Here is a 25,654-nt window from a genome sequence, read left to right on the forward strand (position 1 = left end):
GTGGCACTCCAGATGTGACTGGACTCCCAACTCTCCCATCAGTCCAAGCCAGCATGGCTAATGGTCAAGGGAGATGGGAGCAGAAGTCCAACCACAGCTGGAGGGGCACAGGTTCCCCACCCCTGTTCTTCCTTCACTGCGGAAAGGGAAGTGTCTCACGCAACCAGCGCTGCTGACAGTGACACTGAGGTCAGAGGCCTTGAGTCCTCTGAGACACAGAGCAGTCAAATACACAGGCAGGAAGTTCCTGCTGGCTGCACCCCTCAGGTGGTTGTTTCCCTTTCCTTATCTGTTTTCCCCTGTGGCTAATTTAACCCACACAAATTCCTAGGAAATAATTAGCTGCTAAGAAAGGGAGCTCAGATGACCCCCATCAGTGCGCAGCAAATGCTCAGCATCTAGATGTGAAGAGCCCTCAGCCTGTGCCAATCCCTCCACCTATCCAGGCTATCCATGGATAGCTTCTGGGGTGCTGGCATTTCACACACTGCTTCCGTACAATATTCTTCCCATGATTCAAATTAAATACTCCATTACTGACCCAAGAGCACAGGAATTTGCCACGGGAAAAGCCCTGTGCAACTCTGTTTTATTTCATCACTTTAAAACCACCCTGTCAGTTGGGCCTCCCAGTCCCTGTGCATTTCAATCCCCGAAAGGCCCCCAAATAGGCAGGACTAGATACAGCTTCAAGAGCAAAAGACTCCTTCCAAAATGAGACCCCTGAAAACTCAGCCTTCAGGGAACCTGGCTGGCTCAAAGTGGCACATGCCACGCTGGGGAGAGGGTCTCTATCTGCTGCATCAGGTTTTGCAAAGCTGCTAACTGCCAATAGCGCTGGGAAAGTTGAGCCTAGTGTGACCAGCTCAAAGAGCCCCAAGCCCCGATTCTAAGTGCATCAGCTCAGCTAAGTTTTTTTTAGCTCACTCTCAAGATCGTCATTTTAGGCCACCGTACAGTATATGATGGCGTGGGGAACTCCAAGACTGCCATGAAGGTAGTCACAGCTGTATCCTATGGGGTTTCATTAAATAAGGGCCATTCAATCTCTTCCAAAGTGGGCAGGAACTAGATGTGGTAAGTCTGCCCTGGGACACCTAACCAATTATCTCTGGCAAGTGGAGGTGCTCAGCATGAGCCAGTCAACAAGCCCAGCTCTCAAGTAAGCGGGAAGCCGGAGGCAACGTCGTGGCCTTTGCAACCCAGGGGTTTGGCAGATTTCCACGCTCCCTGATGGACCCCAGTGTGACCCAAGTGTAAAAAGCCTGCCCTCTTGTGCCACACAGTCAGTCCAGATTGCTTGCACACAAATCCACAGAGCTGTCAGGCACCCCTATAGAATTCTTGCATGGTCCACCCAAGGACCACTCAGATGCATAAAAAACCTACCAGCTGGACAAGTCCCTAATTGCAGATAGCTGGCCTTTTTCAGTAAGTGAAGGCATAATGCTAAGAAAGGAAGAATCAAGAGCATCCCAAAGAGAGCCAGCAGCACAGCTCATCCAAGGTGTCTCCTTGGGCTTCTATTACAGGACAGGCAAATCCTGCCCTCCACCCTGCAAGAGTGCTGTTAAGGGCAGTGATCTCCAACAAGCATAAATGGCTGGAAATGAGGCAGCGAGGAAGCTCCACAGACCACACACTTACCCTCTCCTTATAGTAGAAGGAACTGATGGAGACCTGCTCCTTCTCGTTGCGTGTAGGGCTCCCACCGTACAAGCGCAGGTTGCCAGGGGTCTCTGTACGGATCTTCATGGGAGTGATGAGGCCACTGTGGTAGGCTGAGAGGGCCGACAGGGATCTGAACACAAGATACACATTCCTGAAAGCTAACAGTCAGTCCCATGCAGCATCACAGATAGCAGGGATTGAGGCAAAGGGCACAGCAGAAGCATAGGAAACTGTCATAAACCGAGTCAGGCCATTGGTCTATCCCAGAGCTCACCAAAGGTTTATGGCACGTGGGCACATTTGCAAGCCTGAGAAACTATTATGGGAGTATCACACACACCGCAACCTATTCTATACAACAGGATGTTTCTTTCAAGACTAAATTTTCAGCAGTGGAGGGGACCCTATGGACACCTGGGAAGGCCTCCAAGGGTGCATGTGTACCTGTGGGCACCATGTTGGTGACCCCTGTTCTATCTAGCACAATACAGTCTACTCTGGGCGATAATGCTTTCCTAAAGTCTCAGGCACAAATTCTTCCTGGCCCTGGTACCCGAGAGCCCAAGGAATGAACCTGGGACCTTCTATAGGCAAAGCATATGTGTTTATACGGAGTCATGGGTCATTCCACTAGCCGAAACTGAAACTCCGTCTCCCTCATTCAGGGAAGAGGAGGAGGAGCCTGGGCATTGCCATGAGCACACCTCTTGCTGCTGAGATGGCTTCCACAACAGTCAGCTACCCACGTACTTACCGGGGGGTTGGTTCTGTAGGGGAGACTGCACGGTGCATCGTCATAGGTCGTGTGAAGTACACCAAGTACCCTGTGAAGATGAGAGATCCTGCACTGAAGAACACAGCTTCCAAAGTAATAGTTGGTGCCACTTCTATAGTTAGAAAGGATGGTTATTTAAGTGTCTTCCCACAGGAAGGCAGCTTTAATCAGGGCTGTGTCTATTCTGGCCAAGCACACAATGCAGTACTGCAAAGCCTAGGGTCAAGGCTAGAATCTCACAAGGCCAGCCAAGATCTCCAATGGCCAGGGGCTTTGACCCCTTGCTGCACTTTTCCTTTCCCCTATATCTTGCAGACAGAATTAATCACACAGTTCAGGTAACGGCACATCTGTCCAACCTGCAACTTCTATACTAGTTGTCAAATGCATGGCTCATATTTATCCTAGGGACACATAGCAAGCCAAGCATTATCATGCTCCCACAACTGCCCAGAAATCAAAGGTGGGGGGAGGTTCCACTCTAGTCTAGAATGCTGTCAAGAATTCCTGTCCACATGCAAAGATTCCTCAGCTGACAAATGGGTGGGGAATTTGCTCCCTGAGCACAGAAGTCTGAATACCATTGCTCTAATTTGGGCTTTGTTCAGGGTTAGTTTCTTAAGCTGCTACCACTTTGCTAAAGATTAGGCAATTCTACCCATTTTCTGCTTATCTTTACAAGAAAGAACTGTTTTATAAGAATGCAGGTTTTACTCAGCAAATCTGGGGGGCAAATTTGTTAAGGGCTTAAAATCGGTGTTGGTAGGATACAACTCCTTTGGCCAGTGTAGCACCCAAGCCTTCCCTACTCCCTGACAAAATCATAAATCTTATTCTGTATCAAACAGGTTTTCTTTTTTTAAAAAAATACATAGAAATTTGCTCCCTTGCTATATACATAGATTAGTAAATAAACTGGAGGAAAGGGAACCTAATCCTGGAACTGGAAACCTAGAATATGCACTCAATTATTTTTATTTTTATTTTGCAAAGCTGCCAATTCTATTCCACTCCTGGAAACAAAGATTTTAAGACAAAAGATTTCTAGATGCCCAGAATCATGTCAATTTGTTTGTAGGGTTGTCCGCAAACCTTGTGAATTGCCTCCTTCATTTTGAGGGCAGGTTTTCTGATGCTGCACCAACAGCACTGTAGCAACAGCTTGCTGCGCAGGCGAAGGGAAAGGGGGTGAGGGCACAGTGGTGTACCCTTGCCACACTCACTCACACCCTTCTCCTCTTGGTGGAAAGCTCTGATAAGATCCGAGCTGGGAGCCCTGACCATTTCCCTGCCCTTCTCTAGCTTCACATGCTTAAGAGTCTACCAACCTGCCCCACAAAACCTGGCTCCAGAGGTGCGTGGAAATGGGATGTTGGAATCCTGATAGGAGCCGTAAGCATTAGAGACCCTGGGGAATGTTGGCAAGGGCGGCGTGACGGAGTTTGGGAGTGCATAGGGGTTGCTGGAGGAGCTGTCCTCCTGGTTCTGAAACAGAAAACAGATGAAGAGTTGCATGCATGGAGCCCATCATCTTGACAACAGGGCTTTCGTCCTGAAACACCAACATGCCAATATGTCAGGGAGGGGGCATAGCTCTAAGCTAGAGCGCATGCGTTGCAGGCAGGCAGTCCCAGGTTCTATCTCTGGCAACCCCAGTTAAAGCTATCCCAGAAAGCTCTTTCTGTCTGACGCTCCAGAGGGCTGCTGCCAATTACAGGAAGCAAAATGGGGATGGATGGACACAGCATGACCTGGGATCAGGCACTTTCCTACATTACTGCGCAGGCCTGCAGCGTCAGCCAGGTCCCCTTTTTAAACTTTCCCAGTTTGCCATGTTTAAAGTGAAGGAACATGGGAGTAGCATTATTACTCTACCTAAGGATAGTAGATTTATCAGGCAGAATTGAAAACAACCAATTAGACAAAACAGACTTTCAACCTGTTTTATATATATATTATACTATCCTGTTGTTTAACTGCAACATTATCTATCACTGTTTCATATACATGTTCAATATAGTACCATTTTCATATTTTGGATCTTTTTGTCTTGCATGCACTGTTATCTAGGGACCCTTATCATTGTGTATTTTTAACTGCAAGGTACAACAGGGCTGCTATTCCCCCTGGCCTGCAATCACGCTACTCATGTGGGAATTGAGTGTCTTGTCACCACACACAGAAACTCAGCGCTAGTCAGCTTTCTGCTTTTAAAAGGAAAAAGCAAAGAGCCAATGGAGAGGTGTCTCTTAGGACTGGAAGGCAGCAGAATGAACCCAGATATATCATTTGTTGTTGCCATTTTCTACTGTGGTCCGTAAGGAGGGTCTCTTCCTGAATCAGAAAGCATTTGCAACAGTGGTAGAAGAACAAGGCCAAAGAAGAACACTTTGTGGCCAACCAGGGCTTAGTTCTTAAGGCTTAAGGGCACTTCTAGATGGGGATTTCAAAGCACTTCCAAATCCCACAGCAGAGGTGCACAGAGGTGCTGTTCCTGGTATCCCAGTCCTCAGTCTGCCACAGAGCATGCAACTTGCATGACTGGTGCCTGGTTTATAGAAAGAAGAGGGCAGTGGAATATGCCCCCTTTGGGTTTGAGGAATGTTTCCTGTCAGTGGAACAAAATGTTTTGCAATGCAGGAATCAGAACAATCATAAGATGAGAAACCTGCAACCCAGCCTCAGCAGCAACCCACATGCCAGTGACAAGGGCCAGCCAGCTTGAGAATCAGAGCCACCCCTCCCTGCGGATAGGCAAATTTTGGCACCTCTGTCCAATGTGGTTTCTATGCTTCTGCTTTAGCAGTACATTGCTAAAAACTGAAAGCATGCAAAGCTACTATGGAAAAGTTTTAAAATCTGTTGTAAAGCACTCTGGATTTGTAAAGAAAAAAGGGATACTAGGAGTTTTTTTCCAAACGAAGGTCAAGGAGCCTAGGGCAAAATGAGAAGATAGGTTGGCGCTGAAAGCCATTTCCTACCACAACAGACTCCAGGCAGGAGACCAGCTGGCGCAGACAGGGCTCCAGGCAGCACTGATTCCGTTTCACCTTCTGCATTGAAGTGTCCTTCAGGATCTGCAAGAGGCCCCCGCATACTATGTGAATGGTTTGGATCATGAACACACACCCACCCAGCTTCTCCACACACTCAATGATCAAGGCTCCACGACTGAGGGTTCCTCGGGACAGAATTCATGGGTAGGCAGCCAATGTGGAGACCCTCCCTGTTCCCGGACCTCCACAGCCTTCTGCCACCCCACCTGCCAGAGAGTTGCTCGCTTGCAGACCCACCTTCAGCAGCTTGGCCTTCATGGTGGAGGGGATGGTGGTCTGATTGACAAACTGGAAGGAGGGGGCAGCATTGTTGGGATACTGAGCAGGGAACATCACCAGCATCTTGACCCTGTGGTTGCTGCAGTGCACGGAGACGGTGCAGCTACGATTTACAGCATCCATCTGCCAAAGTCAATGAAGGAACAGAGGAGATGTTAGGAGAATATTTTGTTAGTGGATCCAATTGCACTGACCTACTTCAAGGAACAGTAGAGGTCCACAAGGGGACCAGACTCGATCTGGACCCTGCAATCATCATCATCCTCAGTGGTGGCTGGTACCCACTGGAACTGGATTCTATTGGTGGAAGGCAGGGAGACCAACAGTAGGAGACCAGAGCAAATGGTGGGCTGAGCCAAGTGGTTCTGGAATTGTCCCCATCTTCCTTTCTGCTGAGTTCTGTAAGGTCAACACGGAGGCTAAGGAGGAAGTTGACAGCCAGTTCCTTCATCTAGACTAGTTGTAAGAAAGAAGTTGGCTGGGGGGCTGACTGGCTGTGGGAGACCGAGCTTGGTGGGGCAGTGCCCTATTCACCCTAATAAACCAGCCTCTCTTGATTATCATTACTGTTATTATCACAGAAGGTTCCAAGTTACATTTCTTTTTGTTTGTAAACTGCTGCTGCTATTGTTGTTGCTACACTTAAAGTACGTACTTAGCAAATAATTTAAGTGAAGTTCTTGCCTGAAGGCTCAATCTTTGTTTTAACAAATGTATCTTCTTCCTTAGACTTCAAAAACAGTTTTTGTATATTGCTTAAAGCAATTTTGGAAAAGTAAAATGATCTGTATTTTATAATGAAACAACCAAATTCACCACCAGAGCAGTCTAAAAACAGATGGGGCTCAAGGTGAGGACGGCTGAAAACAATGTCACAGATCTACTCTGGGCAGACTCACTAAAATCAGGGGGCCTCAATGAGTCATGACCATTAATATCAATGGGTCTATTCTAAGTAAGAACACTGGATGCAACTCAGTATTTGGGCTGGCTGCTTCCACATTCTCTCCCCCCTCCCCTGCTTTCTGCTTAAGTGGTACTCCAAAAAGTGAGGGCATCATGAATGCAACCCTGCCAGGGAAGTCTCTACAGACCCTTCCCTTGGGCTGTCAAGGACTCATGGCCCAAGAAAGGCAGCCTGCCAGAAGATGGCAAACAATCCCCACCCAGCAGCAGACAGAGTGTTGTGAATTCCACCCTCTCAAGCAACAGCACACCCAACAGGAGGACATGGCTCCGCCCTCACCTACCTCCATGTTGACGTTTCGGATCTGCACGTTGATCAAAGAGAATTCCTGCTGCAAGGTTTGAGGCAGCCCCAGCTGGTCTAGCTTTTTCCCCACCAGGAGACTTTTCTGAGAGTCTTCTTTCAAGGCTGTCAGGGAGAGAAGGCAGTGCTGAGGACCTGTGCCCTCCTCCTCCCATCCCCCGTCAGAGAAAGTGGGAAGAGGTGGGACATCAAGCTGAAAGTGCCAGGCATTTGGGGGTGATGAGGAGAGAATTAGAGTGGAATTGGACAGGGGCAGACAGGAAGATTATTTCTTCATAGAAGTCTGATGGACTCTTTGAAGCTCTGATACTTCAGCAGTGCTTTTAAGGCTGAAGTGGAGAACGTTTCCTCCTGAGAGTAGCATTCTGTCAGGGTCTACATAACACCAGCAGTGGGTCAAAAGCGGGAAAGGGTGGAGCTAGACCCCTTTCCCTTTTTCTACCACCCCCTCTGTCCGTCCCCGTCCCCCTCACACTTTCTGCCACCTCTTCTTCTCTTTGCCACCTGCCTAAAATGAGTCAAGGGCTACCATTGCCAAACCCTCTTCTAGGGTCTAAGTCCAGATATGCAACTCAGTTGCCACCTGCAAAGAGTGAGCAACTCCTGTAGGCAAGTCTTTGTAACTCAGGACAGAGCCCTTCCTGATGTTGTGGAGCCTCACCTGTGTAACTCCCACCCATTCGCCTGCTCCCTTTTATGCTATTCAAACACCCACTGAAGACTGTTCACTAACAAGTGCCCCTTCCCGCCCCCCCACCAGAGCATGTTGTGTAGCATCCACTGAAGACTAATGGCTTAACTGCTTTCAGCAACTTATGTACCATCTCTTTTGAACCCCCTTGCCTGCAAAATACTCTGCTTGTTCAGCACAGATCTGTTGCTGGTAATCTTCTCTGTAGACATCCGTGGTGGCTGGTGCCCACTGTGGCTGTTAGGGTGGAGGGCAAGGCAGCTACTAAGAGATAGAGCCAGGGGTAGTAGGGCTGACCCTGTGACGGGGCCTTTTCAGTAATGGCTCACCAGCTGTGGAGTGCCCTCCCTAACAAGGTGCACCTGTCTCCAACATTATTCATTTTCAGGAGGAATTAGAAAGCATGGCTGAAGACCACTGTTCCTAGCAACCTTGAGATCACTGGATGCAAGAATGTTTTTAACTAACTACTTTTAGATATTCTTAATTGTAATTGTTTCTGGAGTGTCTTAACTGTTTTAGAATGCTATTGCTTCCATTTTTGTTTTCAAATTCAATTTATGAATTAATAATAGTAATACTGGGAGGGAATGGGACATGCCTGAGGGAGGCATCCTCAGAGCGACATGCAAGACAAGGCACAGAAGAGTCTGCCAGCTCCACGAACCACCCAGGCACCCCCTTGCCTCACCTTCCTCTTCTCCATGGTTGGCATTTTGCTGGGGCTCAGTGTCTTGGGAAGGCAGGGCCTTGTCTGGCTCTGGCAGGAGAGAAATCCCATCGATGAGCTCCTCCACCCCTTCCAGGAGGTCATTGGAGCACAGCTGGAACAAGAAGCAGCAAATGCAGCAAAGCAGAAACAGAGCAGGCCACGGATGCGGCACAGCAAACATGGTGCAACTGGAAAACATGCCCCCCCCCAAGTTGCAAATTGGCTAGGATTTCTGCGTCATCCCTGTCTACAGACCTCACTGGCTTCACGGTGCTTGTTCCAAGCTCCCACATAACCCTCGCCCCGATTCATATAACCTCCACACCAGCTTTTCCCCGTAAGCTCCAATATGCTCCATCTCCTGGCAGCATTTCAACATTCTCACAAGAGTCAAGAGACCTCACCTGCATTGCTTCCTTGCAACCATCCCAATGGGATCACCACCCACACTTTGGGAAACCCTGAGCCTTGCTTGCTTATAGGTTTATCATCTGTAAAGGTGGACAAAACTGTACAGCTTCCCTGCTGGCACACCTTGCATGCCCTCTTCCTGTTGGGGGCAAGGGGAGCTTACACTGCAGTTTGAAGAATGCTGGCTTAGAGGAAAGAAGATACAAAGACACAGTTATGTGTTTCACAACTGCTGAACCACCACCAAAAGAAGGCAAGCAGCTCTTGACCAGGGCCCCAAAGGGAAGGAGAAAAAGCCCAGGTTTTGGTGAGGCAGCTGTAGGCTAGATTGAGGGAATGCTTCCTGACTCTAAGAGCAGTGGGATGAAGACATTGACCAAGGACACTAGTGCAATGGTCCTTCCATGCTGATGTTTAAGCAGGTGATGAACTTCTATCAGAATTAAGAGATTTTGCCAGTGCAAAGGGTTGATCCAGATACTCAAGGTGGGTTCCACTTGCTTGATTTATTCTGCTGAAACCACCATAAAGTCAGGAACAGGAAAGAGGTTTGATACAGAAGCACAGAAAGCAAACCCCACAACAGGAGATGGACCCAGGACAAGAGGAAATACCTGACAATTTAGCTGGCAAATAGAGGTTTTCTGGTTTCTAACATCTGCAAGTTTGAGCAAAACAAAAAAGGAAAGACTATGCCACCTGCCACTTACCCGTTGCAGCTGGCAATCAACTCGCCACATCCGAAGTGTCTGATCCCGAGACCAGGTGACCAGCTGGTAGTCCTTGGATCCTGAAAGGCATTTCAGATTAAAGAGTTTAAACTCTGGCTCTTTTGAGATGGTCTGGTATTTTGAAGACGTATCTCTGTACTCTGCTTGAGATGTTTGGCCCACATTTTTGTACTTTTCCTCTCTCAAGGGTGGGAGAGAGGGAGAAGGGTGAATTTAGAATTATCTTTGTATGATGTCTGGCAATATTGGGTTTTGCATGTAGACCCACTTCTGTATGTACTCTTTTGATTTCACCTGTTTCAAAACTCAATAAAAATCACATACAAAGAGCTCAAACCAGCCCATGTTCCTTTGATATTAAAGGAATGGGTAAGTTGAAGTCCGTGTGAAATGCAGCTTAAGCCCAATATTTGTAACACAAGCGCCCAATATCCTTTCCCTGCTTGTGTCATGCATGGCATTTTGCTCTGCAGAGTTAGACCAGAGTTCTCAATTTCTTTTGGCCATCACAGATACCCACCCCCCGGCAAATACAGTTGCAGAATTGGGGGGGGGGTCTCTTATGGTTTACTACAATTTAATTTTAAGTGAACAAGTTAAAGAACAGAGAGACATGACACAGAGAGGGAAGTCAGAGAAGACACAGTGCATTTGAAAACACACTGCCTGGAAAGAGTCAGAACGGGCTTTAAGCAGCAAAGCCACCTCTGTGCTTTGTGGGCCAGACAGCCAGCAGGCACACAGAAGCCACTATGAGAAGGACGCATCTGTCACGCACCTTCCTTCTGCTTCCGCCACTGGAATTCTAGCACAACATCATCATGCCCTACAAAGGTGTGGACCGGCGTGTTCAGGTCAAAGACATTCCAGAGGAGGAGGCTGTTCTCTCTCCGCAGCTGGGGCACCATCACTGTCACCAGTCCATTGCTGAAAGGCTAGAAGAAGTCACAGGGGAAGGTTGGAGGTTCAGAAACTCTGAAATGTTTCTCAGTTGCCCGTTCCCCACCAAAACAAGTTACAACATGGCAACACACATGCATCTTTGTAATGTGTGAGTGATCGCATCTGAAAGACCTGACAGTTAGCGGAACACCCCTGGGTGTGTGCCCAGCTCTTGTGCTAATTAACAGTGCCAATGTATCAAACCTCAGTGATTTTCACAAGCTTTATTCCTCATGGCTCTTGGGTGGAGAGTGAAGCAGGCTGCAATCTCAAGTTGTTCATTTACTTCATTTACTGTTCTTCTCTCTGCCACCTCTGCTACTTCCTACTCCACCCATGAGGCAGAGAAGAAGAGGGTCTTACATCATCTTAGTTGTAAACATGTGAACCTAGGAGTGCTGGAGGGTTGTTTTTTTGCTTGGGATATATTTGTATGAAGGAGATACACGAACACCTTAGATTAAGTTTGCAAACTTAGAAGAGTCATTCCCACTGCAAGGGAGAAAAGGAGGAAAGCCTCTCTTAAGACATTCCTGCTGAGATACATATGTCCATCACCTGACAACAGATAAATATGCTTTTTCTCTTTGAACATTTGGCTTACCAGTTTTCTCAAGTTGGCTCTGTCCTTACCGTGTATCTGGCTTTCCAGACAGGAACCTGACATGCCAGGATGTTGAGGTATTTTCGGGGTTGTCGGTAATCCCAAAACTTCAACGAAAGAGATAACAAGCCAGTTCAGGAGGAGGAGGAAGAGGATGCTTACCAGCAGCAACATACACACACCTGGGAGATCACAGCACAACAAGAGCACTACAACATAGCCAGAGTGGCAAGGACTTCTGGCCTTCAGTAAGTGTACATATGCCATTTGGAATAACATCCCACTGAAGGACTGGGGTATTCATAAAGGATTTTTAGTACCTGGGCTCCATGTATCAGTTGAAGGTACAAACCACCCCTGGCTTGCCCACAAACCTCACCCATCACTTCCCTGTCAATCACACTGAGAAAGGGGAGCAGAGGTCATCCTTTCTATTGGCAGGACTTTCTAGCAGTAGTAAGACATGTGCATATCTGAAAGAAGCCTCCTGGCTACAGAAAACACAGCTGTAACATCTTGGGGTTTTCCTGGTTATGGCCGCCAGAAACCCAGAAGGCACCTGAAGCTGGAAATGCTTTTTAATCAACACAAGAATAGACAGCTGGGGCCCTCCTCAGAGGAAAAAGCCCTTGTCACCACCATTGATGTACCGGTAAATATGTTCTGTGGAGGGCTATCCTTGAAAACAGTCTGGAAACAAAATGCTGCTGCCCTCCTCTTGCTAGAACTGGGCCAAAGACACAGCTAAGTAAGAGTAGTGCACTCAGTACACCACCTCTCTGAAAGCTACCAGGTATAATTAAAAAATGAAAGCAATGACCCATACAGTCCTATAAACTGCCTTAAGCTATTATGCTTTCAAGCAGGGATGGGGAATGCCTGGCCCTGCAAATGTGGCCTGACTTCGCCTCTCATCACCCCTGTTGGCCACATTAGGCTGGGGCTGATGGGAGCTGGAAACCAACTACACGGAGGGCCTCAGGTGAGTCACCCCTGCATTAGGGGAAAGGTTATGTTATGCCAGTATGTTGCAGTGGTTAAGAATGTTGGGTTGCAATCTGGGAGACCAAGGTTCAAGTTCCCAGCCAGCCATGAAGCTCATTTTGACCTCTCAGCCTAAGCTACCGCACAGGGTCACTGCACATGGATGGAACTTCACAAATATAAGAACACACACAAAAACAGGTAGATCCAGCTTTTGCAAAACAAAATGCAAAGATGCCCAAAGACTGCAATGATTTTTTAGCCTGTGGCAGTGTCACAAACTGTGACATGCAGCAAGGAGTATAGGAAAGTAGTCGTGGAAAAGACTGGCTGCTTATTCACCAGGACACCTCTTCCCTCAAAATGGGTTGATGCCCACACATACCCTCCATTCATTTCCCAGTGGCCCCCAATGGCTGTGAAGACTGGCAGGGACCAGCACAACTGGAACTCTCCACCTGCCTGGCTGGTGAAGTTCACATTTCAGCCAGTTTGAAAGGTAAGTGCCATGTCAGAATTGGGCTTAAGGGCCCTCAAAACCCAGCCCCACCCACCCACCTACCCTGACAGAGTTGTCCTGGCTGGACGTAGCCAATATGTTCTCATTGTCTGGGTGCCAGTCCAGGCCATGGATTTTAGAGAGATGAGCAGCCAAGTACTCCACCGCAGTGCCGGGTTTCTGCAAGAAGAGATTTCATTTGAAAGCTTGCACAAGAGATGACCACAACCATCTCCCTTAGAGGGGCAACAGTGACTCACCCGCCTGTCCCAAATGCGCACATCCCCGTCATGGCTGGTTGCCAAGCAGTGGGCATTCTTCTTATTCCATTTTACCTGGGAGGCACCAGCTGCAGAAGGGACAGAGCACACACACAATTTAAAAGAACACCAACATGCCAATAGGTTGTATGGTCAGGTGAGTATGACGTTGACACAGCAAATGCAAGTGAGGTGTCAAGTCAAGCCCAGCCTGGGTATTGTATCTTGCTGGGCACAAATAATTGACAATGAATACGGCAAGAGCTTTCGAAAATGGAGTGGTCACCAGAGGCGTAGTACGGAATGCTGCAGGGTGCAGCACAGCCATCCAAGAAGGCCAGCCCAGGGCACCAGTCAAGAACCAAGCCAGCTCATCTGCAGCCTACTGATGCAGCAGGCAACTGTCTGGGAAAGTGGGACATGGGTCAAGTTTGAAAAATAGGCTATCACAGGTATAGGCAAAAGGTAGATTGGGCTCTACTGGAAGACTCCTAGGTGATTTGCAGCAGATTGCCAAGAAGCTCTGGATCACAATGCCTTAGCAAGAACATCAACAAAATGACGCCCCTGCCCTGTCCTAAATTATGCTGCTGAAATAAAGTCTGAGTAAGGCAGAAGTTGACACTTTATGCTAGCCTCTCCCAAGCTGGTGCTCTCCACATACTTAGGGCTACTACTCCCTCCATGCTGGTTGGGGCTGATGGGAGTTGTAGGGCATGACATCTGGAGGGCGCCGGGTTGAGGAAGGCTGCTTAATACCATTGCCAAATCTGCTACTGCCTGCTCCAATAGTGGCAGGCATGCCACAGGTTGGACACCTTGTGGGCTACTGGAAACCAGTGCCAAGACCTCTTCTTTGCAGGGCACTTAACACCAACTACTGAGTGAAATACTATGCCAATATTTCAAATTCCACCTAACCAACTGGTACTTACCGACAGCAGAAAGTGAGACAGTAGGTTTCCGAGTGTCCCTGAAATACAACAATACCAGCATAAGCATACATACTGTTCCCTCTCTATTCAGGTTAGTACCTCTCAATTTTTGCTTCTCCAACTTAAAACTGGAGACAGAGTTCTTACACTCAGTAAGTTTTGAATTTTGAGCTTCACTCATTTTGACCAGTGACATGTGATACAGAGAGGCAACAGCATTACTTGCCTCCAGAGAAGGTGGACAGAAGAGGGCCAGGCCAGGCCAGGAAACTATGCAGAGACAGAGCAGGCAATCTTCTCTGCAGTTTAGGACTCTGAGCTTTCATTAATAGTTTAATTAACTTTTTTTCTTTTTTTCTATTATGTTTTATTGTAATTTACATTCTGTGTTAGCCACCTTGGCCAGAGAGGGTGGGGTCTACATAAAAGTTTATTATTTTTATTTTTCATAATTTATTAATTATTATTATTATTATTATTATTATTATTATTGGCTCATTTCTCACAGCAATGAATTTGAAAATGACTGACCTAGGCGGATAACAAATCATTCAGCCATCACCAGCTCCCACAACTGAAGCTCAGCTGCATGGTAGCTTCTGCACAATGCGGCGGGGGGGGGGGGGATGGACTACGCTAGAGAGGCAAAGTGCAGAATGCACAGGGCCCTTACAGACACAGGCTGCTGGGGTTTCTAGTTCACTTGCCTGGGGAGTGCTCCTTCATGATCCCAAATATGAAAGAGCAAAACCCATTCACCAAGAGGATATTACAGTGGTGCCCCACAAGACGAATGCCTCGCAAGACGGAAAACCCGCAAGACGAAAAGGTTTTCCGTTTGCAGAGGCGCTTCGCAAGACGAATTTCCCTATGGGCTTGCTTCGCAAGACGAAAATTGACGAAAATTCTTGCGATTTTTTTTCGCTCCAAAACCCCTTTTTCTGAAGCGCTAAGCTGCTAAAAGCATTTTAGCAGCAAAACCGCTAATCCCTTAAGCCTTAAAAGCCGTTTTTAGCCCTTAAAATGTCAATAGCGCTAATCCGTCAATGGGCTTGCTTCGCAAGACGAAAAAACCGCAAGACGAAAAGACTCGCGGAACGGATTCTTTTCGTCTTGCGAGGCACCACTGTACTATGGACAGCTTCACCCTTCCAAACTATCCTGCTTCAGTAGCAGCAGTCCAAAGTACCACACGGGAATTTGCTCCCGTAAAGACCAGCAGTATCTTCCCCGATGTGGCTCTGCACTTACTTGATATCCCAGATGTAGATGTACGTGTCAACTGAACTGGTAACCAGCAGGTCTGGCTCAAAAACTGCCCAGTCCAAATCACTAGAAAAGTTGCAAACAAGGGAAGGGGGGTGAGCATCAGCAAGAGGGATCTATCTTGGACAGCTGCAAACACCAGACTCTACATAGTCATTAGTAACTCTCTCGTTCATTGCCTTCTTAACACAATACCCCACTGGCCCAGTTTCACAGCTCCAAAGACCAGCTTTTCCAGAGACAGAGGGAGCTTTAGCTACATGCCCTTTGCTCATTTTACTGGCCACTGTATTTCTTTAGGGCATAGGTAGGGAACCTCCAACCCATGGGCCAAAGAAAGCTCCCAGGACCTTCCCCAGAGTGCTTTGGTTTGGCTAAAATGTGTCCTTGAAATATAATACCTCCTGGAGGATGGAAAGGAGTTTGTGGATGTGTGGGTGTGGGTGGGTGTAAAACTCACTTTTGTGTGGCTGGAATGTAGCACATTGTACAAAAGGCAGGAGTCACATCTGCTGATCCACCCACTTTTACCCCTGGTTCCATCCACCATTGGATTGTGTCCACCTCATCCCACAAGACTGCCTGTGAGCTTAAAGATGTTCCCTACCACAGCCCTGAAGCAGAAGGTTCTACAGAAACAAGATCCATGATGCAAAAAAAGTGTTCCTGAAAAACAGCTAGCCCACTACTACTGAGATCTCCCTATAACACAGCCACAGAAAGAGCAATATTGCTTAACTTCCTATACGTTAACACCCTGCAAGGTACATCGGTATTATTATTAGCCATATTTCAAATAGGGAGGCCGTGACCAAGAGTGCTGTTTGCCTAAGGTCAGCTATCGAGCTCATGTCAGAGGTGAGATTCAAAATGGAGACTTCATGACCTGTAGCCCAGTCCCTTAGCCCTTACGCTACCCCAGCTCCCAACAGAATTTGTGTCCTGGAATATTCTTCTGAATCCTCCGTAATGCAAAGCAGTTTCACGGAAAACAAACTGGCATGCAAAGAGGTAAAAAGTTTGAAAAGCACAGCTCTGGGGACTAGGGGAGTTCCAGCTCACCAGAGAAAAACACCCTGTTGCTGCTGAGACCATCATTTAATCAGGATGAGAGGGGGGTGCTTAATCTTGTTCTCCCTCTAATTCACTGCATGAATATTGAAAATATGTCCAGACAAACTCGGGATTTGCTAAGCTGGAATATCTGGGCATGTCCGCAGACAGTTGGTTAGATTGTGGTGCTGATAACGCCAAGGTTGCAAGTTTGATCCCAATAAGGGACAGCTCCATACTGCAGCACTGCAGGGGGTTGGACTAGATAATCATCAGGGTCTTTTCCAACTCTATGATTCTATGAGACCAAAGTTACTGCAGCAGTGACTGATGCACTTCATGCACTCCAAGCAGGGAGGGCCAAAAGGGGGGCTTCAGAGGGGGAAAAGGAGAGGGGGTCCAAGCATCAAGCTCATCACATCAGGACTGAAATTCCCAACACCATGAGCCAGTGTGCAGGGCTCACTGGCCCGCATGACAATGGAGTGCGCTAGGGCTCCCCAGGGCCGTACCTGATCACACGTGTGTGCCCTTGCAAGGAAGTGCCAACTTCCCCATTACCATCTTTCCATTTATACAGGTCAACTCGTTGGTTGCTCTGAAATTAAACAGAAGACATGAGAAGCCACAACACGGGCAGCAGAGTGCTATGTAACTACAGAAGTGCTCCCTAGCATTGGAACACTACACCACCCTTTAAAATCAGCAGGAAAGGCCGTGCTCTGAAGCACGTCAACAGGAGAAACTAGCTTGCCAGCATCTTTGCTACAACAGCTCTTCCTCCCTCCCTCCCAGCCACACCACACCCCCAAGAGTCTGAAATGAAATCCCCACAGAGATGCATCAATGCACCACCCATTTAATTTTTCCTAAATGATGCAAGACAACTTACGAGAATTGATTTGGCTGCTTTAAGTTCTCCTTTATTTACACCACCTCACCTGTTTTTAATGGCTTGCTGGTTCGTTTTGATCCTCAGAATGCTTTACTGATTCTGAAGTTTGTTAGTTGCCTTGATCATCAAATAAAGTTTAACAAAAACAAGTTGTGCTTTGGTTCACAAATCACATGAAACCATCGTTTTAAAAAAACCTATGGTTTAATATGAACAAGCAGCTTGTGAACTGCTGAAAAGCTTCTGCTCCACTCATTTCCTGCTCAAAACTGGACTTATGGTTTGTTTCCCTTCTGAGGCTTATTCTTTTCTTATGTTCTTATGACTGCAAATCTTCTAGATGACCATTTTGGCAAAGAGGAGCACCCTCTCCCACCAGAAAACATGTTTAACTTTTCACACAACCAAGAAAAGTTAGCATTTGTAAGAACACCCAATGAAACTACTCCACTGCAAACCCTTGAAGCATCCTGATTGACAGAATAAAAAGGGCAATATAGAGTCATTAACTGTGCTGCCTCCAATCCCAGTCCATGAATGAAGATGTCCTGGCCACATACACACACATGACTTGGGATCATGTCCAACGTTACATTTCCCTCACCAAATGTTTAAAATGCTTGGAGGGAGGTGGCTAGAAGAGAGCTGAATATGTGTTTTTATGTGTAACACTGGAAAGGGCCAGATGTGGACAAGCTTCCAAGAAGTTCTGTGGAATTCAAGCAACCTGTCCCAAGAACTGAAAGGGGCTGATTATTGCAGGTTGATTGCAGAGTAAAGGGGTGTGTGGAATAAACATGATTGTTGCTATTGTTATTTCTGTTTAGGGTACCCCGTGTGGAAAGGTGGGACTCTGAACACCAGCATAGTCCCATTCCCACAAGCTAGTTGGACAGATTTGTTGCACTCCTGGGATCCAATTGGGATGAAATGTAATCACAGGATCAGGGCCAGCATGGAGCATACCGACGCAGCAAAGTAGTGTGAGTGACTGTCATGCGGGTTCCACTGCACAGCTCCTATGTCCCACTTGCTCTGGCGCGAGATCTTGCGGTGGCCATCAGAAGGCGCATCTAAGTTAACAATGTAGAGGAAGCGGCGCCTGCAAGAGACAGAAACACACAAAGAAGACATCATCAGCATCACACTGGAACCAGCCTGTGAGTTGCTGCACCTACGATTTCCAAAGCACCAGAAGAATAGAGCACAGTCGACCACCTACAAACTCCATCTTGTTTCTGAAACTGCTTGGGGGGGTGGAATCTTTATTGATGCTGGTCAAAATGGGTAAGCTACACTCCATCATGAGTGGAGTGCAGATTTTGCTCCCATGAACAGCTCAGACTTTCCCTGAAAGCAATGGGTGGCAGCCACTTAATTCAAGGATGGTTCTGAGGCTGGAGATAAACTTTCTTTCCAATAACCCCAGCCCCTGGTAAACAAGCTAAGCTTGATGGGATTCTGCTATTCAGTCACACCAGAGTATTGAGAACCCCTGTAAGGTCCATGAGGTTGAGCGAGAACCATGCAGCATCTCTTGTTAAGCTTCACAGCCATGACCAAAGACTTGAATCTGGGCCTCCTTGCTCAGCACTCGAACCACAACCCTACACTGGCTCTGCGACATAAATAGTGAAACGTTAAAGTGAAAGAGATGCAAATTAAAGACAGCCGTGAACAAGAGGACATTAACTTTGCTGCTGCAGAACTTCACAACAGCAAAATCCTATATGACATATTCCAGGCCAGGCTAATGCAAACTGCCTTAGTTGGACGCCAGGCTTGTGGCTGGCCTGGTTCCTCCAAGGGACTGACGGAGGCGCTGGCTGACAGCAATGTAAGGCTACACGGTCAGACGGCTTAAAGACACAAAGTCCTACACGGTGTGTGACATTGCGCCAGAGAGACTGACAGGGAGGGCAGCTAGATCCACCACCATGGAATGCCTCCCAAGAGGCTTAAAAATATCACAGAATACGATATGGAGACAACTATGTCCAACATTCCTTTCTCAGTCAGGATGTCGGCCTAGTTTCTGCAAAGAACGGAAGGGAGTGTAAACATGTGTCTGGTGTGTATCTCTTCAGACTACAGGTGGAGCTGACATGACTGAATGCTCTTTCCATGCAAATGAGTAAGTCAAGGCAAATGATCCCAACCAATTCTATGCATGGGGCTTTTGGAAAAACAAAAAACCCTGCATGGAAGAAGCAGCCTTCCAGTTAGATGAACTCATACCAGTCATCCTGAAACAGATTTACTGCCTCGTCTGTGGATTGCAAGAACTAGGTCACAATTTAGATGCTTGCCTGGTTTGAGAAGCTGAAATCAATCTCAGATTTTTGACCACAAGGTGATTCTATGATGCCAGCCTTTACCTAATAAAAAATTAATTTGAACGCGCTCTCACATGGCAAAAGCTGGCATTCACCCCTATGGTATATTCACTGAAAATAAGCTTGTCTCCAGATGATAAGCACTGCATTCTATCAAGGGCAGGCACATTTGAATATAATATTTACCACAAGGATAATGTTGTCACATCAAAATATAAAATGAGAGTTACGAAATATCACTCTGGGAAGGAAAGAAGGAACAGGCATGAACCCCCATGCAGAGTAAATGTCCAGAGACTTAGAAACAACCTGGGGAACGGCTGGGTGCAAAGCTGCACCAACTTTGTTCAGATACTCTGCCAGTACACTCTCAGTTCTTTTTATTGAAAGTTTTTCATGGATAGCAAACGTACATATAGTGACTACGTTTTCAGTTCATGGAGTCCTATCTACATTTGGTGTGAGATAATGCTATCATAGGCATTGTGAGGATTGGGGGGGGGGGGAAGAGGTGGGGAGAGAGAGAGAGGTGGGAGAAAGAAGGGGGTAATGCTTTTTTCTTCTTTTGCATAGTGTATGTGCATGGTTTTTGTGTCACTGTCATGTGGATAGGTTCTGCATCTATTCATTTATTAATTTTCGTTGGTAGTGGGAGAGATTGGGGAGCCCAGGGCATGACTAGTTGTATTCAGTTGATTGCAATGAAGGGTGGTGTCAGGGAACTGCCATCAGTGCCGGAGGGAGAGAGCAAAATCCAGAGGGATTCCAGAGAGCGTCCCGGGATTGGGAGAGGCAGCCCATCTCCTGGGGAAGAGAATCAGCGTAGCACCAGTGGAGAAGGGGGGCAGGTGGGGGAAGCGGCGAGGCGGTCCCATGACTCCTTGCCGGGGACCAGCGGGGAGAGTAGAGGTCCTCGGTTGCCCACGCCCTCCCTGCGCAGAAGGCTTTCGCGCAGAGAGGGTAGGTGAAGACTAGGCGTCAAAGAGCTTCTTTGCTGGAAGAAGTTTAAGAAACGCCCACTGATGGATTCTGCCAGCGACTGAGTCAGCCATGGGTGAGTGGCTGTCCGGACAGAAAAGGTTCACTCAGGCAACCCAGCCAGGTATTTGCACCGGTTTACACACGAGCAACCCCTAGAACCATTACAGGTGGGTTCTATGCTGTTGGAGGGTTTATGTTGGTATCTTGTTGAGCTGTGTATGAAATAAAAGGCAGCCACACTAGAGTGAAGGCATCCTTTTGTTTGCCCCCATGCTAATTTCAATTTTTTTGATGTCCTGACCTGGCATGGAGGGGGCAGGAGGGGCAGGGTTGGTGCAAGTGCAATCAATCCACATCTACATGTAGAGAACTAATGTCTGCATTGGGCATTAGGGAAAGAAACAGCATACAAGGATGAAAAGAAGCATGAAGGTTAGACTCTGGAAAACACACAAGCAGGAGGACATCAGATAATCAAATCAGCAGTTGAAGGTCACTGAACAGAGCTGAATACATGCAAGATGGGATTAGGGATAAGACTGAACAAGGCTTCAAACATCAGCAACATGGAAAAGAAGCAGTGTGGGGAGAGGCAAAGTGTAAGACTCCGAAGTCAAGGCCTCATGATTTTGGATCTGAGCAGCGACCTGTGCCTCAATATTTTTTTTTTTAAGACTTTGCCAAAATAAATTGCATCTCATTAAAAAAATCTGCTGGGAGGGAAAATATGGCAAAGACTCAGCATGAACAAAGTCTTTCTTCATACAACATATAATTGACATATGGAATTCAATGCTACAAGGTGTAGAAAACGTTAGTAACAGACAGCTTTTTAAAAAGTTTACAACCGCCTCCCCCACCTCGAAGTTTCAGACTACAAGTCTCATAGTCCCAAGCTATCATGGGAGTATTGATACTGGGGCTGATGGGAACTGTAGCCCAAATCCTTTGGAAGGGGCTAGACTGGGAAAGGCTGGTATGTACAAATTCAAGGAGGTTAGGTCTTATCAAAGGCTATTAGCCCACAACAACTAAATGGAGCTTCCACCTTGAGAGACAGTGTGCTTCTAAACAGGACATCCTGACAGCAATCAGTAGGGTGGGGTGGGGGTTGCCTTCATGCTCTGTTTCCCAGAAGAGGCTTTTGAATGGCCAGTCACGAAAACAGGGCATTAGACTGAACAGATCCTAGAGTCAGATCCAGGAGGGGTCTTTTATGCTTTTGGCGCTTGAACTTATGCTATCAATCTCTTCTCTTCTGCCCCACTGAGAATGTGAAGCACTAGGAAGAGGAAGAACATCAACCCAAGAAGATGTGTCCATCTTCCCTCCACATCCACCTTCAAGCAGCTGCCAGGGCTAACTGCAATTCTATCCCAAAGGTGTTGGCACTCACCCAGAAAGCACTGCATGCTGCCCAAGACAGTCCACGGACATTGCAGTTGCCTGCAAAATAGGAGAGAGAGAGAAATAAGGTCCCTCATATTAGCTTAGCTTGTCGATACATTCATTGCTTAGGAAAAAGAAGAGAATGTTAGGTTGGAAAATTTGGTGGTGGGGAAAAGAGACCACTAGAGTCAACCTGATAGGGATGAAATAAACCTGATTGAACACACAATTAGGAAGGAGAGCTACACACACTTACTAGAGAGTAAGTGCCACTGACAACAACAGGATTTACCTTCACGTGGGCACGAGTAGGGTTGCACTCTAAGGAAAGGAATTCAATTTAGAGCAGAGGGGGAGTCAAGTGAGCTTCTGCCTGCAAATGCACAAATCACCCGCTCCAAAGATACTGAGATTTAAATATATATACTCAGTATGCTTAAATCCAAGCATACCCAATTTAAAGGGCTGCAGCCCCTCTTCACGCCAAGGGGGTTTTTTTTGTCCCCGTTTTGCAAGTTCCACATAAGTAATGGAAGCAAAGAAAAGGGAAGGGCAGTAAAATAGTACTAGTTGTTACTATTAAAAAAATAGTTATCATGAAAAACTAAAAAGGATTATGACATTTTGGTTGAAAACAACCTTTCTCAGGAGCACTAAAAAACAAGCATATTTGCAAACCAAAATACACACAAGAACAATGGAAAAGCCTGTGATAAGATCCTGAAGTAGACAAGACATATCATAAAACCTAAAATTGCTAAAGGCTTTGGTATGCAGCCTGGGAATGCTATTTGATTTGCCTTTATCCCTTGAAACTCAAACAGCCTGAGTGGCAGGAATGACCTTCTAAAACTGAGCATAATACACCGTGTCCACCCCCTCCCCAAGGAAAGAGATAGCCTTGTCAGTTATCCAGTTATTCAAGGCAGGATTGCTGCAATGTGCTCCCCTTGAAGACTGTTCAGCAACTACAGCTAATCTAAAATACCTGCCCTGCTCTTCAAAAAGGGAGTTGGGGGGTGTCACTCATTTGGTCAACACTTTAGCTTAAAGCTAGAGCTCTGCTGTGCTACCTTGTCTTCAAACCAGTAACCCGACTTCTATTTGGGTGCTGTAGTAAAATTTAGCATAAAGCTTTTAATCCCAACAAGCAAATCAATACTGGAGTCCAAGTTCTGAGTCCACCAGTAAGACCTAGGATAGTAGCTCTGTGGTAAAGCATGCAGTAGGTCCCAGGTTCAGTCCCTGGCGTCTCCAGGCAGTGCTACGTAAAGACCCATCTCAGATTGGAGAACCACTGTCCGTCAATGTAGAAAATACTAAGCTAGATGCATCAGTGGCATAACTCGGTATCTACCTAACAAGGATCACATCCTGCACCCCAACTGCTTTGCTGCAAATTGGCAGTGAATCGAGGCAGGTAAAAAGCAGCTACTTCAGTGTTTTGGTAGTACTTTTCCCAGAAAGGCATAGACAAATGGAATGAGCCTGCAATGCAAACTCAGTAAACTTGTTTTATTAAAAGCACTTGATCTGCAAGCATATTGCACTGCTCGATAGCAATCATACTACCTTGAAATGAAAGAGAAACACCATGAAAGGCAGCAAGTGATTAGAAGCAGATGAAACGCTTGCCTTTCCAGCCTCTCTTTGCTGTGCTTCTACACTGTCAATGTGACAGACTAGGTCAGTAGGTAAACACAACAGCTGTTGGGAGGAATGGAGAGAAAGATGAGCTCAGTTCTGGAAGGAGAAATTCCAGCATCAGAAAATGCCTAAAGGGCTTGGCCTTCTGGGAAAGATTTCTTCATGACCTCTGAAAGTCTGCCCAGAGCCAAACAACAGCAGAATCTCCTTCAAGTGGGTCCTTGGGGCATCCATAATTGCCCCCATTATAGAAATACCTGCTAGCAGACTTGCACTGAAGCAGCTGCAAAGCTTGCAAGGAATCTGGAGCCACTATAGGACTCCAGCAGCTCAGTAACAATTTTTAGGTTTGCTGCAAATTCCACTCAAAAGATTCACATATCTCTGTTCCTAGAGCCCAACTAGGCTCCATGATCTAAGTTTTTGGAAAGCAGAGATCCAATTGCTGTTATCCCTCTGGTTCCTGCAAGGTCTTTCCTGATTGAGATTGTTATCTCTTTTGAATGTTTATGTACCCCACCTTTTGATTGAAGGGTCCTCGGGGTATTTGTTTCTCAATAGCATTAATGTGTACACATTTACTCCTAGAGTCTTGGAAGACTAGGATTCAACAAGCAAGGATCCCACATGCTGGTCTATACTATCAGATGTCATCATGATGCAAGTAAAAAGGCTTCATTACATACTTTGCTGCAATCAAATATTGACAAATAATAGTCAACTGACCATCATCCTAATCCTAGTAAAAAAAAATATTAGTACACCATCTGCACACATATTTCCATGAAGTTTGACTACTTCCATCCCCCTCCAGTTTATGTGCAGAAAAATATTGTGACTTATGTATTGGGGATGCTGCACTTGAAAAGCCTTTCAGGAAGAGAGTTTGCCAGTCTTATTCCATAACATACTGCACAGATACTCCTCAGTAGATATATCCATTATTCTATTTAATGAATTGGTTCCCAAAACAGTAATATTCTGGAACGAGGGGCTTCCACACAGGGAGCATTCACACACATTCAAGAGTTTTCTAGGATGTGGAGGAGAGATATTTTATTTTTATTTATTTATACTTGCCTCTTCTCATGCTCCTAGTTGCACACTTAAGCCTCATTTCAAGTAGAACAAGATGACAGGAGAAGTTCCCATACCCTGAACCATTCTGCAAAGAGCACACATCCTGCATGGGTCTCATCTAACCCTGGACAGGTTAAACAGAGTTGTCCAAAATTCCTGTCAAGTACTGTCTGCTGCACTCAGATACAATAGTGCTGAAGTGCAAAATGATGAAAGAGCATGTTTAGTCAGTGCTTCTTCCAACACTAAATGTAACCTTTTAAAGTATGTAAAAAAAGGCCCTGTTGGAACAGACCAAAGGCCCATCTAGTCTAGCTTCCTGTTCTCACAGTGGTCAATCAGATAGACTATGGGAAGCCCATAAGCAAAACCCAATAGCAACAGCACTGCTTCCACTTGGGTCCCAGTAAATGGTATAGAAAGATAAACTAACTCCAACAGCAGTCACAATGGAACATGAGATATGACACAGCTGCCAAAAAGGTTGCATGCTAGATGGCGACGAAGATTCTGTTTCCACCAAGCTTTGAAAGTAGGCACTGGTTAAGTGCAGCATGCCTTCAATCTCTTTATAAGAAACACAAGTACACTTATTTTACATTACTTTAGAAGTGGCACTCCCCAACAGCTGTATAGAATAAATTAGCAGGAACAAGCTATATTCAGAGAAACTGCCTACGGCATACCCCAATGCAATATTCAGGAAGCCTTAACTACAAATGTTAAATTTCCTCAACACTATTTTTAAACCAATCAGTATGACAGATCGCTGTAAAAAGGTAATGGTACCCCTGCCCGTACGGGCCAGTCTTGACAGACTCTAGGGTTGTGCACCCATCTCACTCAAAGAGGCCAGGGGCCAGCGCTGTCCGAAGACACTTCCGGGTCACGTGGCCAGCGTGACATCGCTGCTCTGGCGAGCCAGAGCCGCACACGGAAACGCCGTTTACCTTCCCGCTAGTAAGCGGTCCCTATTTATCTACTTGCACCCGAGAGTGCTTTCAAACTGCTAGGTTGGCAGGCGCTGGGACCGAACAACGGGAGCACACCCCGCCGCGGGGATTCGAACCGCCGACCTTTCGATCGGCAAGCCCTAGGCGCTGAGGCTTTAACCCACAGCGCCACCCGTGTCCACAGATCGCTGTATCTTTGTGTAAATTCAGTTCTCACATGACAAGCTTTTGATT

At 46.6% G+C, this 25,654-nt stretch overlaps 1 protein-coding gene across 4 annotated transcripts in view; it reads right to left on the reverse strand.

Annotated features, from left to right (window-relative positions):
* Positions 1–25,654, reverse strand: part of WDR59 (WD repeat domain 59) — a 47,760-nt gene that overhangs the window by 19,173 nt on the left and 2,933 nt on the right. For 2 of the 4 annotated variants that reach the window (XM_083452846.1, XM_083452845.1), the window contains exons 2-18: positions 21,748–21,797; positions 18,001–18,136; positions 16,652–16,737; positions 15,072–15,152; positions 13,821–13,858; positions 12,886–12,974; positions 12,689–12,805; positions 11,172–11,249; positions 10,375–10,531; positions 9,576–9,655; positions 8,434–8,566; positions 7,032–7,156; positions 5,740–5,904; positions 5,428–5,523; positions 3,775–3,931; positions 2,426–2,495; positions 1,648–1,801 (exon numbers count right to left, since the gene is read on the reverse strand). In XM_083452846.1, coding sequence (XP_083308972.1) covers positions 1,648–1,801; positions 2,426–2,495; positions 3,775–3,931; positions 5,428–5,523; positions 5,740–5,904; positions 7,032–7,156; positions 8,434–8,566; positions 9,576–9,655; positions 10,375–10,531; positions 11,172–11,249; positions 12,689–12,805; positions 12,886–12,974; positions 13,821–13,858; positions 15,072–15,152; positions 16,652–16,737; positions 18,001–18,136; positions 21,748–21,797 — 1,812 coding nt within the window. The remainder of the gene's footprint in view (positions 1–1,647; positions 1,802–2,425; positions 2,496–3,774; positions 3,932–5,427; positions 5,524–5,739; positions 5,905–7,031; positions 7,157–8,433; positions 8,567–9,575; positions 9,656–10,374; positions 10,532–11,171; positions 11,250–12,688; positions 12,806–12,885; positions 12,975–13,820; positions 13,859–15,071; positions 15,153–16,651; positions 16,738–18,000; positions 18,137–21,747; positions 21,798–25,654) is intronic. The other 2 variants (XM_083452848.1, XM_083452847.1) reach the window with 1 other exon arrangement.

Source organism: Podarcis tiliguerta (genome assembly GCF_965153285.1).
Source record: "Podarcis tiliguerta genome assembly, chromosome: 8".
In the NCBI taxonomy this organism is placed as follows: Eukaryota; Metazoa; Chordata; class Lepidosauria; order Squamata; family Lacertidae; genus Podarcis; species Podarcis tiliguerta.